The following is a 17,220-nucleotide window of genomic DNA, read 5'->3' as shown; positions in this document are numbered from 1 at the left end:
AAGAAATTGAATTTATTTTAATTAAAATCAAATGAAAATATTTTTTCAAGGTGGCAAATTCAGTTGCCACACAAATGCCGTTTACCCCGTATTTTTCCGTCGCCCCGTTTTTTTATAAAGTCCGAATGACACGTTTTTTGAAACACCCTGTATAGACCGCAAGTACAAAACAAGTTGAAGATAAAATGCGCGTGCGATGTCCCTGCTGTCCCCCCCATCTAACTACACTATCAGTTGCGCTGCGGCTTTCGTCGTGCAAGCTTGGGATACTTCGAGCGAAATCTCATGCAGTGTATGGGGCCACCAAAAGACATTTTAGCGCGTGGAAACGACAAGTGTGAAAAGAACGTACCCTGGAACGTACATTATGCATCATCTTCACCAGCTCGCTTGCTTCGTAGCCATTTTTTCATTGTCGTACCTTGGTAGTTTCTTCGTCCGTAGTGTTGACACAAGAACCTACGACTCGGTTACGAAATTATTACTCCGGTTCCTGTGTTTGTTGGACGAAGATTTGCTCACACTGTACCGCTCTGTGAAATCTACAGGCAACACTGGAAGGCAAGAAAGGTCCGAAGACCACTCAATCATTTTGAAGTGGCAAAAGGCTGCGATTATAGCGGATGTAAGCGATGAGAAGCGTCCATGCACGACTGTCGGCTACGATCAGCTGTAAGACGCTACCCTTGAACATGGCGGCTCAGCTCCTTTCTCCAGATAGATGGCAGTCGTTTCGCATAAGGTCTATAGCAGCGAGCCTTCTAATTCTCCTTGTTCCTCTTACAACACGAACATAACACCTTAACTGACGAAAGGTGATGTGAACAACTTCTCTATATCTTGTTTTCTGTTAATATCGTTATTGATCTCTCACCGAAGCAATAGTACCTGCGCTCAACCAAATCTGGCAGAACTCGAGGCCCGCGAGACTGAAACAGATTTTATCGGATTCGATAAAAAGTGTTCCTTGTTGGACTCACGTACATCGCGGGATAAATAGTGATCCGCTAGGAGACAGTCTTCGCATTTTCGCATTGAGGATGATGAAAAATCAATGTCCTCTTTTCATTTTAATGGTATCTTTCTTATGCCCATACATGTCGCGGGCTAATGAGCAGCGCCCCTAGCGGATCGTGCGGACAGGCTTCTCATAGGGTTTGCCGATTATGACATGGTCGCTATAAACTAGCAGATCGTGGCCCGGACACGGCGGAGTGTTGCCAGACTACCCGAACTATACTGAAACTTTGCATTTTGCAACAAACGCGTTTCCATAAAGCAATAACCAGCCATCGTGACAATGCAGCCATCGAAAGTTTCCAAATATGTGCGATTCGTCCACTTGCTTTCATGGTGAAAATTTAGAAAAGCGTTGATATTGTATTAGACGGTGAATGCCTCTGCTACTATCCCGTACCTCATACTAACTGCAGTTAAGAGGCAATACACCCTTATTACACCCTTAGTACACCCTTAACACACCAACGTAGATGTGCACCCAATTCACACCCATCTATGAGAGGATCGACCTCAATTGGGTTTAATATGAGTTTAAAGTGAGCTGGGTGTATATTGTAAAATATACCCTTCTTACACTAAGAAAGGTGTAAAAAAATTAGTGAAAGAAAGAAGATTAGAAAGAAAAAAAAACAGGACGCTAACACCAGAAAGTCAACGTCTCCTCCAGCATTTTTCTCTGTATCGCTTTCTATATGTGAACGTTTTTGCACTGCTATTCCTACCTAAGCCCTCTCGGTGGCGCCTTAGAAGTCGATCCCAAACACGACGACGGTCATGATGACGATGACAGGGTCTGCGAGAACGTGCCTATCTCACCACCTTGTAAGCATTACAAAGAGAGGGGCAGTACTTAGAGAGCGGCGCAGATTATGTTTGCGTATGCACCAACAAGTCCGGACAACAGAAGCTTTGATCGCATTCACTCTGCCCTTTTGTAGGCCTGTTCAAGCCCAGCTCACGCTGTTTCTCCTTTTGCAACGAGGCTTATAAAAGCATGTTTGGATGCCGCGTTAATTCGTAAAAGCAAATGGGTTTGGCGTCTGTGCGTGTTCCCGCCCGGTTCTTCTTTTTATACCCGTGTCATATGGGCTAATTTAGCGTCATTTTCGTCAATTCGCATTCCTCCCAAGCGAATGTCACTTTCACTACATGCTTCCTACACGGCAAGTAAGTTGTACTAAACTATGATGGCAATGGCGATGAATGAGAATGAACGACAGCAAATTTTTTCGGCGTGCGCCACAATTCCGTCGTAAGAATGTTTTTCTTTGATTTAGAAACACTTCCCACAAATGTTCTTCCAACAGCAAAAGGGACTGGCCTAAAATATGTGACTGTGACGAGCTGCCACAGGTCAAGGCGAGTGAGAATCAGATCCAAAATCTGGTACTTCATATAACCGCAACAAATATGGCCTCGGCCAGATCGCCAGACTACGAAGTTTTCACACGCTGTTAACGCGAATAATTACGTGTTCTTTGGGCACAATGTTACACTGTACTTAAGTCAAATAAGCACGCTGTTGAAAACACTTGTTTAAAAATATTGTAGTTGCCAGGGCCTTTTGCTTTTCGTTAATATTTTAACCTGTACCTCAAAGCCTGCCGTCGAGGCTACGCGCTTGTTCCGCCGAAGCGAAGTGAAGTGAGATTTGGGAACTCACTAAATCGTTAGCGCACTTTCTGCCGAGCGTCACTGAAAGATGCTGTGTGACAGCACACGAATGGCACTGAGTGCAAGTGTCACTCGTTGAAAGTGACACTAAATTAGCCCGCGCGACAAGGGTATTAACGTGGGAGAGTGTTCGAAAATACAGCAAGGCGAGAAGGCGAGCAAGATGGTGTGTAGATATAATAAGTTACATTTCTTTGAATCTGTGGAACACCAAAGGACGCAGACAAAACGAACTGGACACAGAGATTCACAAACAAACAATCAATTCTTGATTTGTCTATTGACGCTGTATATGTAAAGACTCCCAGCTGATGATGTACGAACAGAACTAAACCTATGACTTTTTGCGACGCTTAAAATCATCTTGCGAACCGTTTCGAGAAAAATTCGCGGACCAATAATTCGCGGAATTCTATTCTGTAACAAGTGCTCTCTCTTCCGTGACACCACTGTTCGCAGCTGGCTGTATCTATCATTCCACGTAGTTTCCTTTTCAATAAACGTTTTTTATGCATTGACATTATTTAATTTGAAGAAAAATGTAATGTCGTTAGATCGCTTCATTCTACGAACAAGATGGTGGTGGTGGTGGTGGTGGTGGTGGTGAAAGGGCTCGCTGTTGTCGGCATCACAGAGGTGGGCAACGCCCTTGGGAATGTGCTTCTTGGGCTGACTTCTAAGGGAACTGTGCCGACATATGTCTGAAAGAGTCTGAGAGGATCATCGTCCTCATGACACATTCTCAATCAATCCTGAGTGATATCGTTCCTTTTCGTGATATGTTGAAAATGGGAGCTGCACGCTTTGTGTGTGTGTGTGTGTGTGTGTGTGTGTGCTTTCTTCGGATTTTGGATATGCGGTAGTTGCCAGTGCCACAACAAGGCGTGCGACCTGCTCTCTGTTCACCTGTAAAGCGTGCTTTGCCTGCACAACGCACGCGCTGGTAGGAGAAGCTAACATTGCAACTTATGATTCGTGGCTTCACGGTTACTAAGAGCACGAGTGACGCCGCCTATAGTCTACCCGTAGAAAATTGTTCGCCACTAGAGTGTCCTTCATTGTGCGCTAGACGAGGATGCTTGAGTACTAGCTCTCTGTGCGGGGAGGGGGTTTTTATTCTGCACCATACGCTACGCACGATGCTTGACGATGCGTGTCGGACCACGTGTCTAAGCAATTTTTATGGCGCCGGTAAAGTGCTGGAGCTTCGTCATGTTCGAACTCCCTACCTTAGGATCGGTAGGCGTTACGAACTCATCCACCGGGGCATCACAACTGTGATAACAGGTGTATATTAGATTCCGCGGACGGCAGGAGGTTTCGGACAGAGAATGGAAAGCAGCACTAAAAGTGCACTTAAGTAGTGTATCAGTGTACATGTTATACCGGACAAAGCTAACCGTTTGCAATTGCGTTCAAAGAAGAGGGCAGTATCACTCTAAAAAAATATGTCATCGACCAACGCGATTACACTAGAGCTCATTTCTCGTTCGCTTTCTATTCATTGGTAAACAAAATGCTCCTCCTCTTACATAAGCGTTAATTGGAAGTATTGCATAATAAGACAGCCTGCAAGATTGACAGCTTATGTTCGGAATATGGCAATGGCCGTACATACTTTCACAGGATTAAATGAGGGGCACGCGATTACGTCAAGGGCTGCAAGTGGAGTGCGATTGCAGGAGAAGGCAGGTTCCTGTTACGCGATTTAGTATGACAGGCCGGCCGTCCTTAAGGCAGAGATAACATGTCATGCCGCACGTGTACATGCAGTTTTCACCGCTTCCGGTTTGGTGCCAAAAAACATCCGGTTTCACGGCAAACACGCTCTGCGCCAGCCACTGTGCCGAGTGATACAGTTATCACTTCTGATTTGAGGAGAGATAGGGTCGTATACGCCATTTGTGGCAATTCAAATTGTCACAAAAAGGCGTACGCCTCCCGTTTTCAACAAATCAGGAAAGCCAAAGATATAGTTCTGCACGGCGGCTGGTTTCGAGCGTCCTTAGTGGCGGAAGAACCCGAAGTCTTCGTGGCACCGGAAGTTGTGGCGGGGGCTTGTTTATATTTACCCGAGAATGTCATGAATACTTTGAAAGCAGAGGATGCAGGGCTTTGGCTAGCGTCTTTCTCCATACCTCCCTCTCTTTTTTTATGTGTGTGGCTAAAAGAGCCATGTTGTTGCGAACACGAATGAGGTTCCTCAGTGTTCACCTTTCTACTTTCTGATTTTAATTTCTTTTTTCCACCATAAATGCGCAAGCGGCATGAAAGATACAACCTCGTTAAATAAACATCATACTCATCCTAAAATATTCGTAGCCAAGCAAAGCAGACAAGGTTTAAGTGCAACCCCAAGGTCAGAATACTTCTAAGCTCGAGATCTTTACAAGCTACCCGCAAACTTAACTGGTTTACCTCATCTTGTACCGCAGACGAAAGTCTTGAAAGTTCCCGAGCAGAAACTGCATGTACGGCGCACGCGCTACTTTCCTCCTCCTCCTCACTCACCTCCTTTCTCAAGGAACAACGTCCTTCCCTTTCCTTCTGGCTAGTCCAGCCTCCATCCGCCCTCGTATTCGAAACGTGGGTGCCCCTCAACTATAAGACCCCAGCAAAGAGGCAGTTGCGAGCGCTTGCCGAGAGAGAGCGCAACCGGCGACGTTCGTTTAATAGGAGGCAAAGTGTTTCAGAGAGAGGGGGCAAAAGTGAAAGTTGGACGCTCGCAGTTCTCATTGTGTGTTCTTGCAACAGGCGGTTCTCAGTACGCGGCGCTTCGGAACTTGGAACGCCGTGCTTCATCCGGGAACAGAGGAGCAGGACACACGGGTACAGGTGAGTTCGGGACCAAGTACATTCCTAAGAGAAAACTTCACTGCACCAACCGACAGGGCGATATCGTCCCGTCTTCCGTTAACGCGATGCGTGCGCCCCTGTGTAAAACAATTTTCCAGTCAAGAGCTATATCACGCTTGCTGGCCCTGAATGTGTTATGAAGCGAAGCTCTCTTTCAAAAGTGTGCTTGAGTAGTTCCTGCAGGGTGAACAGTTATCGTTTACTGCTTACCAGCCTTTTGACAAAATAGTTACAAAATTTTAAGCGACTTTTCATGATATAATGAAGGTGCGCATTCGGTATGTTACCTAGCTGCAAAGACGAGGGTAAACATCTTTAGTTTATATTTTAGATGCTGTTTTAAACAACTTCTTTCCCATGTAGGTACGCGAAACGGTTACTTCGCTGAGCGTCACAGTTTCGTTCTCCGCAGTACTGTCACCCCTTTTTATACCAGCGTACGCACTTCTTGGGTGACTATGCCCCACCAATGACCCAATGAACAGTGAATGGTACAGACACTGTACATGTACGCGGAGTTGTCAGCAATTCCCCTGTCCCAAATATTGAGAAAATGAATCCACTTTCGTTGGCTTCAGTTCTTGAACAAATTTGATGGCTTATGTTGCAACTATTTAGTGAAGCAGCTGTCACCATTCGAGTCCACTGCCATCACTTGCTTCTCGAGCTTCGGGGGAGTAACGCCGAGCGTGATAAAAACATGCCTGTTGCACAATGGCTGCGCGATGTATTAGTTTCGTTAACCGAGTATCGTTCTAACCCAGCTATGCATGGGGCGTTTTAGAGAACGGGAGCAGTATACAAATACGATGCTATAAATGGTGCTGTCAAATCAAAGTTGAGCTACGTCATGTCAGCCACGCTGACGGAATAGCGCCATTGATTTGGTGTTTTCATCACGCTGAACATCGGGAGATGGCGTGGTCGAATCAATCCCACTTTTCTCTTGGAAGTTTATTCATGATTTTGCAGTACAATGTCCAGTAAGATACCACCACAGTTTCTTGCCGAGTCATCTGTCAGCGGAGGCGCGTAATAAATGTCACTCCTTCCTACTGTCCTGACGAGAATTAGTTAGTTGTGTGTTCGAACCCAGTCGCGTACGCGAACTTGGTGGCACGACATACGCCTCGTCTTCCGTGCGGGCTTTTAAATACAGTGCCCCCCTGAACGAGGCCTTGGTACTGTAATGGTATAGTACACATCAGAGGTGTAGGTTCGCTTCCCTGCACTCGCTGGTTTTTCGAGAAGCTTAGCTGTTGTATTCGTCGTAAGCCCGGTTTCAGAAATGTGAGTTAACACTTCAAACAGAGATTAGATCTTCTCTAAGCTTGGTGTCAATCGTCCACCCGGTTTCACCGGTTGCTATTTACGTTACTATGAAAAAAAAATCCACAGAGCAGACCGTCTCATAATAATATTACGTTAAGGGAAGTGCCTCAGGACGAGAGCCGCCGGTATTTCGAACAGAGTTTTCTTGTGACGCAAAGCGAATAGTTACTATTATGACTGCTATTTCTAGACCTGTCCATACCTGTACACAGCCAGCTTGCTCATAACTACAGTTTGCTTCGCGGTGCCCACACGGATGAGAACAAAATCATGCCGTTCTCGTGATGCACGAGTAGAAAACATATAAGGCGCATTTTCCCGATCACTAACCGCGTAAGTTACACGAAGACAACGCTGCCCATGCAAACTTAAAATTGTCTGCCAGGGCATTCACGCGGACGAAGCGGAGGAAGCGAAGCGGACGTATGGCATTCCTGGTACGATAAATTCATTTTTTTAAGGCGTTACCTGTAATACCCTTCTCACACGGGCAGTCTTAACCGCGGTTACGCTTAACCGCAGTCACCCGACCAAACCGCGGTTATCGTGAACCACGGTTTGTTGTTGTCACACTGCACTTTGTGACATTTTAGCAGTGACATCGTGATTGTGACACAAGGGCCAGGTATATTTTGATTACGCTGTATATCGTGAAAAGAAAAAAGCATAATGACAATTAACAAGCGGTAACAAGGGATAACGAGCAGGCTAAATGGTTAGGAAAAGTTTAGGAAGATGAGTACACAATATTCTGTGGCTCATCTCATACAGTCAACAATACAATGGCAGTTAAGAAGCTTAACAATCATTGAATACACGGCACGCACATGATTATTTGCGGGAAATGTCATTACACGCGTATCACTTCATTGTCATTTCGCGGAATCGCGAACCCGTGGTTACCTCGCGAAAGCCGAAGCTGCCAAGCTCGGTTTCCCATAACCGCGGTTAGCGGCGTAACCTCCGTTCGGTCAGCCGTGTGACTGCGGCGAACCGCGGTTAGCGCTGTACGCTGCTTTACGTGTAACCGTGGGTAGCGCTCCCCGTGCACTCTAAGAAAAATGGGTGTGAAAAGGTGATAACTTCTATAGTTACCACCTAGGTCAACACAGCATCTGATAAAGGGTGTAAAAGGGTGGTAAAAGCTATTATCATATACCGATATTGCTGCAAAAAGGCGTACGCCCCCCTCACTCACCGAATTCGAAGCGGTAATCCTATCATTCATAGGTAGCAGGTAGAACTTTGCAACCTTTTAGGCACAACATATGTAACAACTATTACCCCCTAAAAGGTGTAACTGCTCCACCCTTTTTTCTGAGAGTGCTTGACAAGGGTATAAGCTATTTACGAGGAGCCGTAATAATAAGTCAAATTTGCTCTGGGATTGTTAGTGATAATAATAATAATAATACGTGGCTTTACGTTGCCACGGTGATCGGGCTGCACACCTGAGGGTTCTTGAATGTGCGATGAAATCTCTAACACAACGTATTTAGCGTCCCCAGTGGAGCACGATGTATCTAAGCAACTTATACCCTGCCACCAAGTTGCTCCAGGGCTCGGTCAGGTACCTGAAGGTTCCTTCGTTTTCCTTCGTGTTCGTCATATACCATGTACCTGATTAAGTGCAGTCCACCATGGGGGACATGAAAGCTTGTATTCTAATAAACACGAGTTTCAGTATTTATCTCACTTTATCTTTTTGTCACTTGTGTTGACTGAAAGTTTCCACATTTCCTGATTAGTACGATATTTATGAAATACCATGAACCATCGTACCGAACGGTCCTGAGTAGCAAGTTGTGTGCAAAGCATTTGTATTTGATTTGTAGTTGTGTGCAAAGCATTTGGGTCACGGCGGTGGCTGAAGATCTTTTTTAGCATATGTAGGTAGGAATGAGTAGGAGAGAGGGTTTAGTATGCGTCCTGGGCCGACATTGGAACAAGTGATAGGAAAGCTCAGAAAAAATAAGGGACAGCACAGCCGATTGTGGGATTCGATCCTGTGGCCTTCACTACATAGTATAGCTTTGAAACTACTACCACCAACGACCATAGACCACTTTGCTGTTGGCTAGAGATGGGACGAATCCAGAATTTTGCGAATCCCAATCCAAATCCGAATCCAAGGAAGGTTCTGCGAATCCACGAATCTTACGAATCTCGAATCTTTCGAATCCTTTTTTTTGAAAAGAGTTTAAAAACCTAAGAAAAAAAACTTCTACTGAAAAGTGTTTTGAAGCAGAATATGATATATATGGTTAAAAAACATGATAGTTCAGTTTCGGGAGCAAATATACCCACACATTTCATTTATTTAACACAGTGTTCATTGGCTACCCCCATGTACTCACTACTACTTACTCACTTTCCATGAGAACAGCGGTCACTTTAATTGAAAACGACGGCTGTTTCGACCGCACCAAGCAGATGCCCTGCTGACTGCAGCGCCACCACAAGAGTGTGAAGTCAGGCGCGGCAACTGGTCTATACCCGACCATACCCATTCGGCCAAGCCGCAGGGAACTAGAGTTCTTAGATACTACGAGTAAATAATATTTCACCACCGTACAACGTCTATTGAATATTATTTCACAATGTTAAGTCAGTATCGTTGTTGCCAATTCGTGCAGAATTGAAAGGAACACTGTTTTTCTTGTCAATCCAATAAAAAAGTCCAATCATAAATACATCCGATCCTGTAAATGCTGATTTTTTACCGCAAAATCACGATGATGTTGAGACTCGCGCGCCAGTTTGAACCACTCACGTGCAGAGATCCGCAAAATTCTCTCACCGGGACATGGCCAGCAACAACAGCACAGCGGCGAGTGGATTGCCCAACGCTCCACAGGTGCGGACCTTCTTTTCTGTTATGGCTCACAATTTTGTGAACCTTGACACCAAGGACGGCATCCCTACCGCAGAGTTTCTCAACTGCTGCCGCGAGATTCTTCCAGTCTTCGACGTGCTCGGCCCGAATCTGTTCTCTCCAATGAAGAAGGACCTCGAGGGCAATATCAATACCTTGCAGAAGACATACGAGAAGGACCCGCCTGCTTCAGAATACCTGCTGGCTATGATCCAGCGCGAAAGGGACGCAGGAAAGACTGAAGCCACGGTAGCTCTCCTGTGGCTCAAAAGGACCTTCGAGTTCATCAGTGCCTTCTTGAAGCAAATACAAGAAGGAAACGAAAATATGGTGCAGGCTGCTCGAATTGCGTACGACGCCACCATAAAGAAATACCACAACTTCATTGTTCGCGGGGTTTCTGCGATGATGCTCAACGCAATGCCACGGTTCTCAAAGTTCGTAGAAGACATGGCACCGTCTCCTGAGGACTGGAAGCACCCTGACTATATGAGACAGTTGCTTGCGCAATGTGCTGAATATATCACGGCCCTCACGAAGGTCCTCAATGACATCGATGAGTTCTACAAACGTTCGAATCTCGATGTGGATTGATCTTCAAAACTGATTGTATGCTCCCACCTACTGTGGTCACAAGTTATATTTGGTGCCAAAAGTTTCTCGTGTGCCGCAATTATTGTTGAAGGCCAATGGCAGACATCGTCACCAAGAGGCAAGGAACATTCGATTGACTATATATAATCGGCGATAATATCAAAACAGCAAAAAAAAAAAAAAAAAAGAGCAAACCCTCGGTGTCATTTAGAGATTAATACGGAGATAATTGTGGTCCTCCAGGAAGACGATCCCAAGCAGCTCACTCATTTTATTTTTATTTTGACGTTGTCGCTGGCTATATTCTTCCATATAGTGCATCCAATCAATCATCCTTGCCTTCTGGAGACTGTACCAGTCCTGGGGCTTTAAACGAAGCCATCTGTGCATGGTATGGTATGCATGTATGACAATATTTGTCCAGCTATTGCAGCCACAGTGCTGTTACACGAAGCACCCACGAGCATACCGAGAGGGGGGTGTTACGGAAAGGAAGGACACAGCCCCGCGACCAAACGTCCAAGCGTTTTACTGCCACAACAAACCTAACAACAGAATTGCAGGGCGCGCCAAAGGCGCGCGCTCTCAGCCCCTGCCTTCTCTTTCCGCAACATGCTCCCCGGCCGGCATTGTGATGATGTGCCTCCGAAAACGCCACCGGTCCCACCATCCTTCGCTTCGTGCTTCAACCAGCCTACTGGAGACCGCCTTCTGCAGGAAGTTCGACAGCGTCAGCGACTTGATGAGTGCCCTCGCAGTAGAGCCACCTGCATCGGAGTCGTAGAAAGACATCGCTCGGCCCAACTGATGACGTAACGCAAATCCCTGAGGTCGAGTCCGCGGTCTGCTCCTGTAGCTGCCACTACGATATAGCACCCTCGGGACAAAGAAGGTACTGTCTTGTGGATAGAGTCGATGAGCTGATTGTCGTTCACTTTAGGACGTGCCAACCGGTTCTTGGGCCATTCGGCGGTTACATCAACGTTGGCCACTCCGTTTACTATCGATATTGCGAGCCGTTCGATACGACCACCGCAGCCAACCGCCAACGTCTGCCTCTGTCCGTCCCAGCGCACATCGACGACATCATTCAACGTCGCGTTTTACTTCAACACTCCCAAATTTAGACTTTCAAGAAGGTAGCAGGAATGACTCTGACGAGCCAAAGGACCGCTTCATGTGTCAGCAAGAACGACACACGTCAAGAGATTGCACCGATGAACCCGTACCACGGATGGGACCGGATGGCAAGCCTGTGGAGACCCCCATATTCCTCCGGCCCTGTCTGCGGGTGAAGACCCGCACATCTTTACGGTATCGCCTAGCATGAGCGTCGACAAGTACGACACCATTCCCGTCGAAGCCAGATAGTGTGCCTTTCGTTCCTTTCGGTGAGATAGGGCTGTGCCACCTCCTCAAGAGCGGCGGTCTGCGACGTGCAAGGCACATGATGCCAACGGCTTCTCAGAAATCGGCCAGGATCAGGATCGCGCTCGCTGGTACAAGCTCCATTATGTCCGCACAGACTGGGTATGTGAATATGTCTGCTTTTACACTGCCGGAACTCGCGAAGCACGCTGGAGTGCCCTAACCTTGAAGACCCATCGAACCGCGAAGTTCGAGCACTCTCAGCCGTTGTCCTATCTTCGATACGTGAGCCGGCAATTCAGTTTGCGAATGTGGCCAATGAGTACGGCTACGACTCTATCCTCGAGATAATACCTTCTTTGTCCCGGGGGTGCCATGTCTTAGTGGCAGCTGCAGGAGCATCCTGTGGACTCGACATCAAGGATTTGCGTTACGTCGTCAGTTACGACCGGTTTCAGAGCATTGACGGGTGCGTCCGCCGTGTGGAGCGTGCCGGACGTGTGGGAAACTTGGGACGAGCGATTTCTTTCTACGACTCCGACGCATATGGCTCATCTACGAGGGCGCTCATCAAGATGCTGTATAACTTCCAGCAGAAGGTCCCCAGTAGGCTGGTTGAAGCAGGAAGTGAAGTATGGTGGGACCGGCGGCGTTTTCGGAAGCGCATCACCACAACGCCAGCCGGGGAGCATGTTGAGGAAAGACGAGGAAGGAGCTGATAGCGCGCGCCGGTAGCGCCTAGGATACTGTTTACTGTTTGCTTGTGTTGTTTGAGGTAAACATTGCTTCCAGCACCGTGTGTCGGAGATTTCTGGCGCACGTCAAAAGAACCCCAGGTGGTCCGAATTATCCGGAGTCCTACGCTGGGGCACGTGCAACATGTCGCCACACTGCGCAGAGAAACCTTACGTGTGACATCACGGTACCATTACCATTGTCAGGAAAACGTTCGAAGGCAGTTCGGCTCGGTCGTCTCTCCCCTTTCGTAACAGAGGACAAGGGAGGCGTGCGCCCCCCCCCCCCCCCCCCGAAGCTCCCAGGTCACTTGTGAAAATAGTGCGCTCTTTAGTCCGCAGCGCCCGTCTCCAGAAAAGATGTGTGTGTGGAGGGGTTGCACGCTTCCCACCTCTGAAAAAAATCATAGAATCCCATGGAAACACCATCTAAATTGTGTCTTCCCATTGTCTGTTCTTAGGGTTACGGGCTCAATGCCACTGCGGGTCTAAGAATCGCCATGTTAGAAGTTACAGTAAAGGGAAGCTTTCGAAGCACCAAACGCCCATTGAGAAATGCCCGGCTTTGTGTTTTATGCACACGTCGTGTTCTCAAAATTAGTGTTAAACAGTGATAGTAAGATTTGTTGTGATCGTATTGGGTGCACGGATGGTGCGGAATTTCCTTCCAGCTACAATGTTTTTGTGCTTTCTTTTTTCTTTCGAGTTACGGATTCAAAAGTCAACTGGGGGAAGACGACATTTCACCTAGTTCATTTCTAAGTGTTTTGGAGTAGCCGGCTCCTGTGTTTTGTAGGAGCCACCATCTCCATATTTTTGTTCTCTAATTCTAATCTAATCACCTGGTTTAGACACACATCTGTTTGGGAATGAGGTGTATAGCACACATTGGGGTGGGATCGAGTTTTACCGAAAGCAGCACAAGCAGCAAAATGTACTGAAAGGCGAGTGCAATAGGGGTGGACGGTATGTGTCTTATCAATGTTCTTTAGTTTCAAGAGTCCGTTCAAGGCCTTCCACCTACCCGTCCACCCCTATTGCACTCGACTTTCAGTACATTGTGCTGCTTGGGAGTTCGAAACTTACGTGAAGGACATCTGACTTACACGATAAAGTACTTTCTACTTCTCAAGACGGGAATCATTGAGGCATTGAGGCCTTTGCGCATCTCTAAACACACTGGCAACTGGACCTCATGTTGGGGATGTCCCGCCAACAACGTCCAGCCAACCCCAGTTTCGAGTCAACATAATTTGACCGCTGTTCTGTGGAGACAGAAATACTGTAGACTGTGGAGATAAAAAGCGAATTTTATGTCATGAAGGACGGACAGCTTCCTGTAGGTTCCCGGAACAATGCATCTGCGTCCGAGTTGCTTACGATTAGACGATGCATCTGGTCTTATAGAACTCATGTAACGCCCGCGAGGGGCTTACGAGGTATATCCACAAATAAATAAAGTGCAAGCACTCCAGCGACGTCTTGGTTTCATCTGTAAAACATGTAATCAGATTTAGTTACTTCCCACGCCCCAGTAAACAAGGAAGACAACGTTACATATTTACGTCTAGCTTGTAATGAAACTGCAGAAGCAGGATACAGAGATGGCGGGTTCGACAGATCACTTCCGTATAGTCGTTTCATAAAGAATGGAAAGGGGCGAGAGGTAATCTAGTAATTTCTTGTCTTCCTCGGAAACGACGGCTTTCCAAGGCATTCCAGTATCGTTTAGTGTTGTGTTTAATGCATGGCCTCCATACGTTTACGAGCCGGCGACACGGCGCTGTTACATCGCCGAGGTTAGCCAATAGAAATTGAGCCAAAATGGGTGACGCAGCACAGAACAAGTTTGACGTCACTGCGCCCCCACTCCTGTGGGGCCGCAGATCTTCTTTATGAGATTCTTTCCGATCAGCTGAAACTCGCTACTGAGTGGGGATTATTCAGTCAATTACACGTAGCAGCAGAAGACCAGCCGTTGTTCTAACAGGGTGTACAACGAGTGAGAAAACAAATCCGTTATATACCTCTGATTTTGCTGTCTTTCGAGAGAAACCAGGTTGGTCGCAAATTTTATCATTAGCAGAGCTCAGTGTACTAATCGATATAAACTGCTTAGAGTAGAACAAAATGCGGAGCGCGTTGCATTACTTCAAAACATGATGAACAAACGTAAAAGAGACACGGACAGCATCCGCCAGTGGCTGCTTTATTGGGATGAACAGAAAAGACATATTAGTTGATGGCTTCTTTGTTTGGGAACCCTCTCCTTGTCTCTTACGTTTGCTCACCATGTCTTGATCGGGGGTGGGGTGATGTAGGGGGAAAGTGCGGTCAACCTGCTCTAAAGTGGCGGCTCGGTGCTCCCAGGGGAGGGAGAAGAGGTGGAGGATGAGTAAGCAAAAACGAGTTTGTTACGAATTTTAATTACCTGGATATAAATGCAGCTTCACATACTTACGCGATTACACCCCTAGGTCTTCCCACTACCAGTTTACTTTTTATTATTTACAATAACGGAGAATAATAGCCTTCGATTTAATTTCACATGTGGCGGCCCGCGGACGACGAATGTGCACCCTCATCGTCAACGGTACTAGCGCTAGGCGCGCGGAGAATAAACAGTGTGGCGCAAGCCATTGATCAGTCTGCATTTGGCTCTCACGGTCAACGGTTGTCTCTAGTCATTTGTTTACCCGTTAGCCACATTCGCCCGTGGACGACGAAGACACGCCTCTGTTGGAGTGCGCCACTGCGCCTGCCACCCAGTTCTACCGGCACCATCCTAGCGTGAGGCCACGCACAACTGCCCGCTGGGACATTCCATCATCGCCGGTGAGGACTTGTGTAGAGGAATACCACCTCCTCTACAGACTTTTATTTTTGTCTTGCTGCCCGCCAACAGCTAAGTGATAGTACCAAGTGTACAGAGGAAATCAACATCAAGTACATGTCAACTGATACATGTCACGAACACTCAAAAGTAAACCTACAGCTAGCTGTTTAAAATACATCCTACAAAATAATGCAGAACTCACTCTTTAGGGCTTATACGATCCGTAAAAATATTGAGTTCAGCAATGAAAAAACTAAAATAATTTTCACAATATACAAGGGTCGTTCAGGGTTGACCGAGACCTTTATTTCTTGAAATACATTGGGAAATTCGGTGAGCATCGAGACCGCGACGAATGGCAGTCGCTTGGGGCTAAATCAGGTCTGTAAGGGATGTGGGGAAAACATCCCAGCGCATGTCGGGCATTGTCACGAAGAAGAATGACCCTTCCGGACAATATCCCAGGCCTCTTCTTGTGAGGTGCGTTTCGAACGGCACCCTTTACCAACGTCGTGTGGTACGGGGCATTAATCCTGACCCCTTGCTCCAAGAAGCCCACATGAATGACACCCCGCATGTCCCAGAAGACACTTCCCGTGGACTTCCCAGCGGACGGCTGCATCTTGCCTTTTGTGGCGGTGAAGAAGCTTTATGTTGCCATTCATTGTTGCTTCTTTTTGTCTCTGGGGTGAAATGATGCATCCAGGTTCCATCACATGTGATGATTGGTTGCAAATATTCGTCCCTCTCGGATTGAAACTGGTTCAGCAGCTGCTCAGATACTGCCATGCGCGCTCCCCTCTGGTCACAAGTGATGTGTCATAGAACCCATCTCGCACAGGCTTTGCGGAACAGTAAGTGCACGTGAATGATTATCGCCACACTGCCGCCACTAATATTTCGCTGGGCTTCAATGTCGCGAACTTTTTCTTGCCGGTTCTCGAGGACGGCTCACTCAACGCGCGCGATGTTCACTGGCGTGACTGCAGTCGGACGAACGTGCCCATGTGGTTCATTCGTCACCATTTCCCGTCCTTCGACAAATTGTCTGCATTATTCGTACATTTTCCCCCTTGACATATCGTCTGTTCCCTATACCGTGCCTGTAATCTTTGAAAAATCTCAGCTGGTTAGACGTTCTCCTGCACAAGTAACTTGCTTATGCGTTGCTGTTCTACAGCTACAGACACACATACAGCTGCCACTGTTGCAAGTGCTGCTGACCCAAGAAGGATTGCACTTCAATCCTCCGACAGTTTTATTCAATTATATTTACTCACTCTTTATTCTCGCGCAAAAGTCTCGGTCAACCTTGAACGAGCTTTGTATGTAGCATTTGCAGCGAGTAAATAAGAGAGAACAACTTATGAGATGTTGGGAGGTTTAATTACCTCGAGGGCCGCCTTTTTATGTTCGTAACTGACTCGATTTACTTTGGGCTTAATAAAGCGGAGGGAACAAAGAAGAACAAACTAGCTGATTCCATGGAGCCGTTTTCCTTTCCGTGTAGACTTTGTCGCCAATCGTGTTGAACCGCTCTTTTCTCAACTGTTGACCCGTTCTTTAAAGCCGGGGACAAATAAGGTCGGAAAGAAATCGAAATAGGAAATGAAACTTCCATTTTCAGGTGATCTAAAAGAAGGCGTCAATGTCGCGAGGGCCGAGGATAAAGGCAAGAAAGGCGAAACTGCATATACGAGACACGGCTGTTGTCGACGCCTGGTCCCAGTCATTCCTGCGATGAAGTTAGTGCTGGATAACAGTGGCGTTTACGAATCACGTGGCCGTTAGACCTCTTTTTCTTTCGTTTTTGCTAACGACCAAACGTTGAGTGGTGTATTGGGCGTGGGAAGATGAGACAGGATGAAGCTAAGCATCGTACACTCTAAAAACAGAACTTGACCGCCAACCATTGCCACGAATGATAGGCG

At 46.9% G+C, this 17,220-nt stretch overlaps 2 protein-coding genes across 2 annotated transcripts in view; both read left to right on the top strand.

The window, feature by feature from the left end:
* Nucleotides 1-5,289: 5,289 nt before the first annotated feature.
* The window catches only part of LOC135395354 (uncharacterized), a 111,641-nt gene continuing 99,710 nt past the window's right edge, over nucleotides 5,290-17,220 (top strand). The window contains exon 1 of the mRNA XM_064626591.1: nucleotides 5,290-5,529. The gene's annotated coding sequence lies outside the window, so the exon portion shown is untranslated. The remainder of the gene's footprint in view (nucleotides 5,530-17,220) is intronic.
* LOC135395353 (pleckstrin homology domain-containing family A member 8-like) lies at nucleotides 9,643-10,415 on the top strand. The gene is made up of 2 exons (XM_064626590.1): nucleotides 9,643-9,739; nucleotides 9,813-10,415. Exon 2 carries the CDS (start codon nucleotides 9,881-9,883, stop codon nucleotides 10,349-10,351), a length of 471 nt encoding a protein of 156 aa, XP_064482660.1. The 5' UTR covers nucleotides 9,643-9,739; nucleotides 9,813-9,880; the 3' UTR covers nucleotides 10,352-10,415.

This window comes from Ornithodoros turicata, chromosome 5 (genome assembly GCF_037126465.1).
Source record: "Ornithodoros turicata isolate Travis chromosome 5, ASM3712646v1, whole genome shotgun sequence".
Lineage (NCBI taxonomy): Eukaryota > Metazoa > Arthropoda > Arachnida > Ixodida > Argasidae > Ornithodoros > Ornithodoros turicata.
Note: the sequence above shows the minus strand (reverse complement) of the source record. Positions and strands in the feature narration are given on the sequence as shown.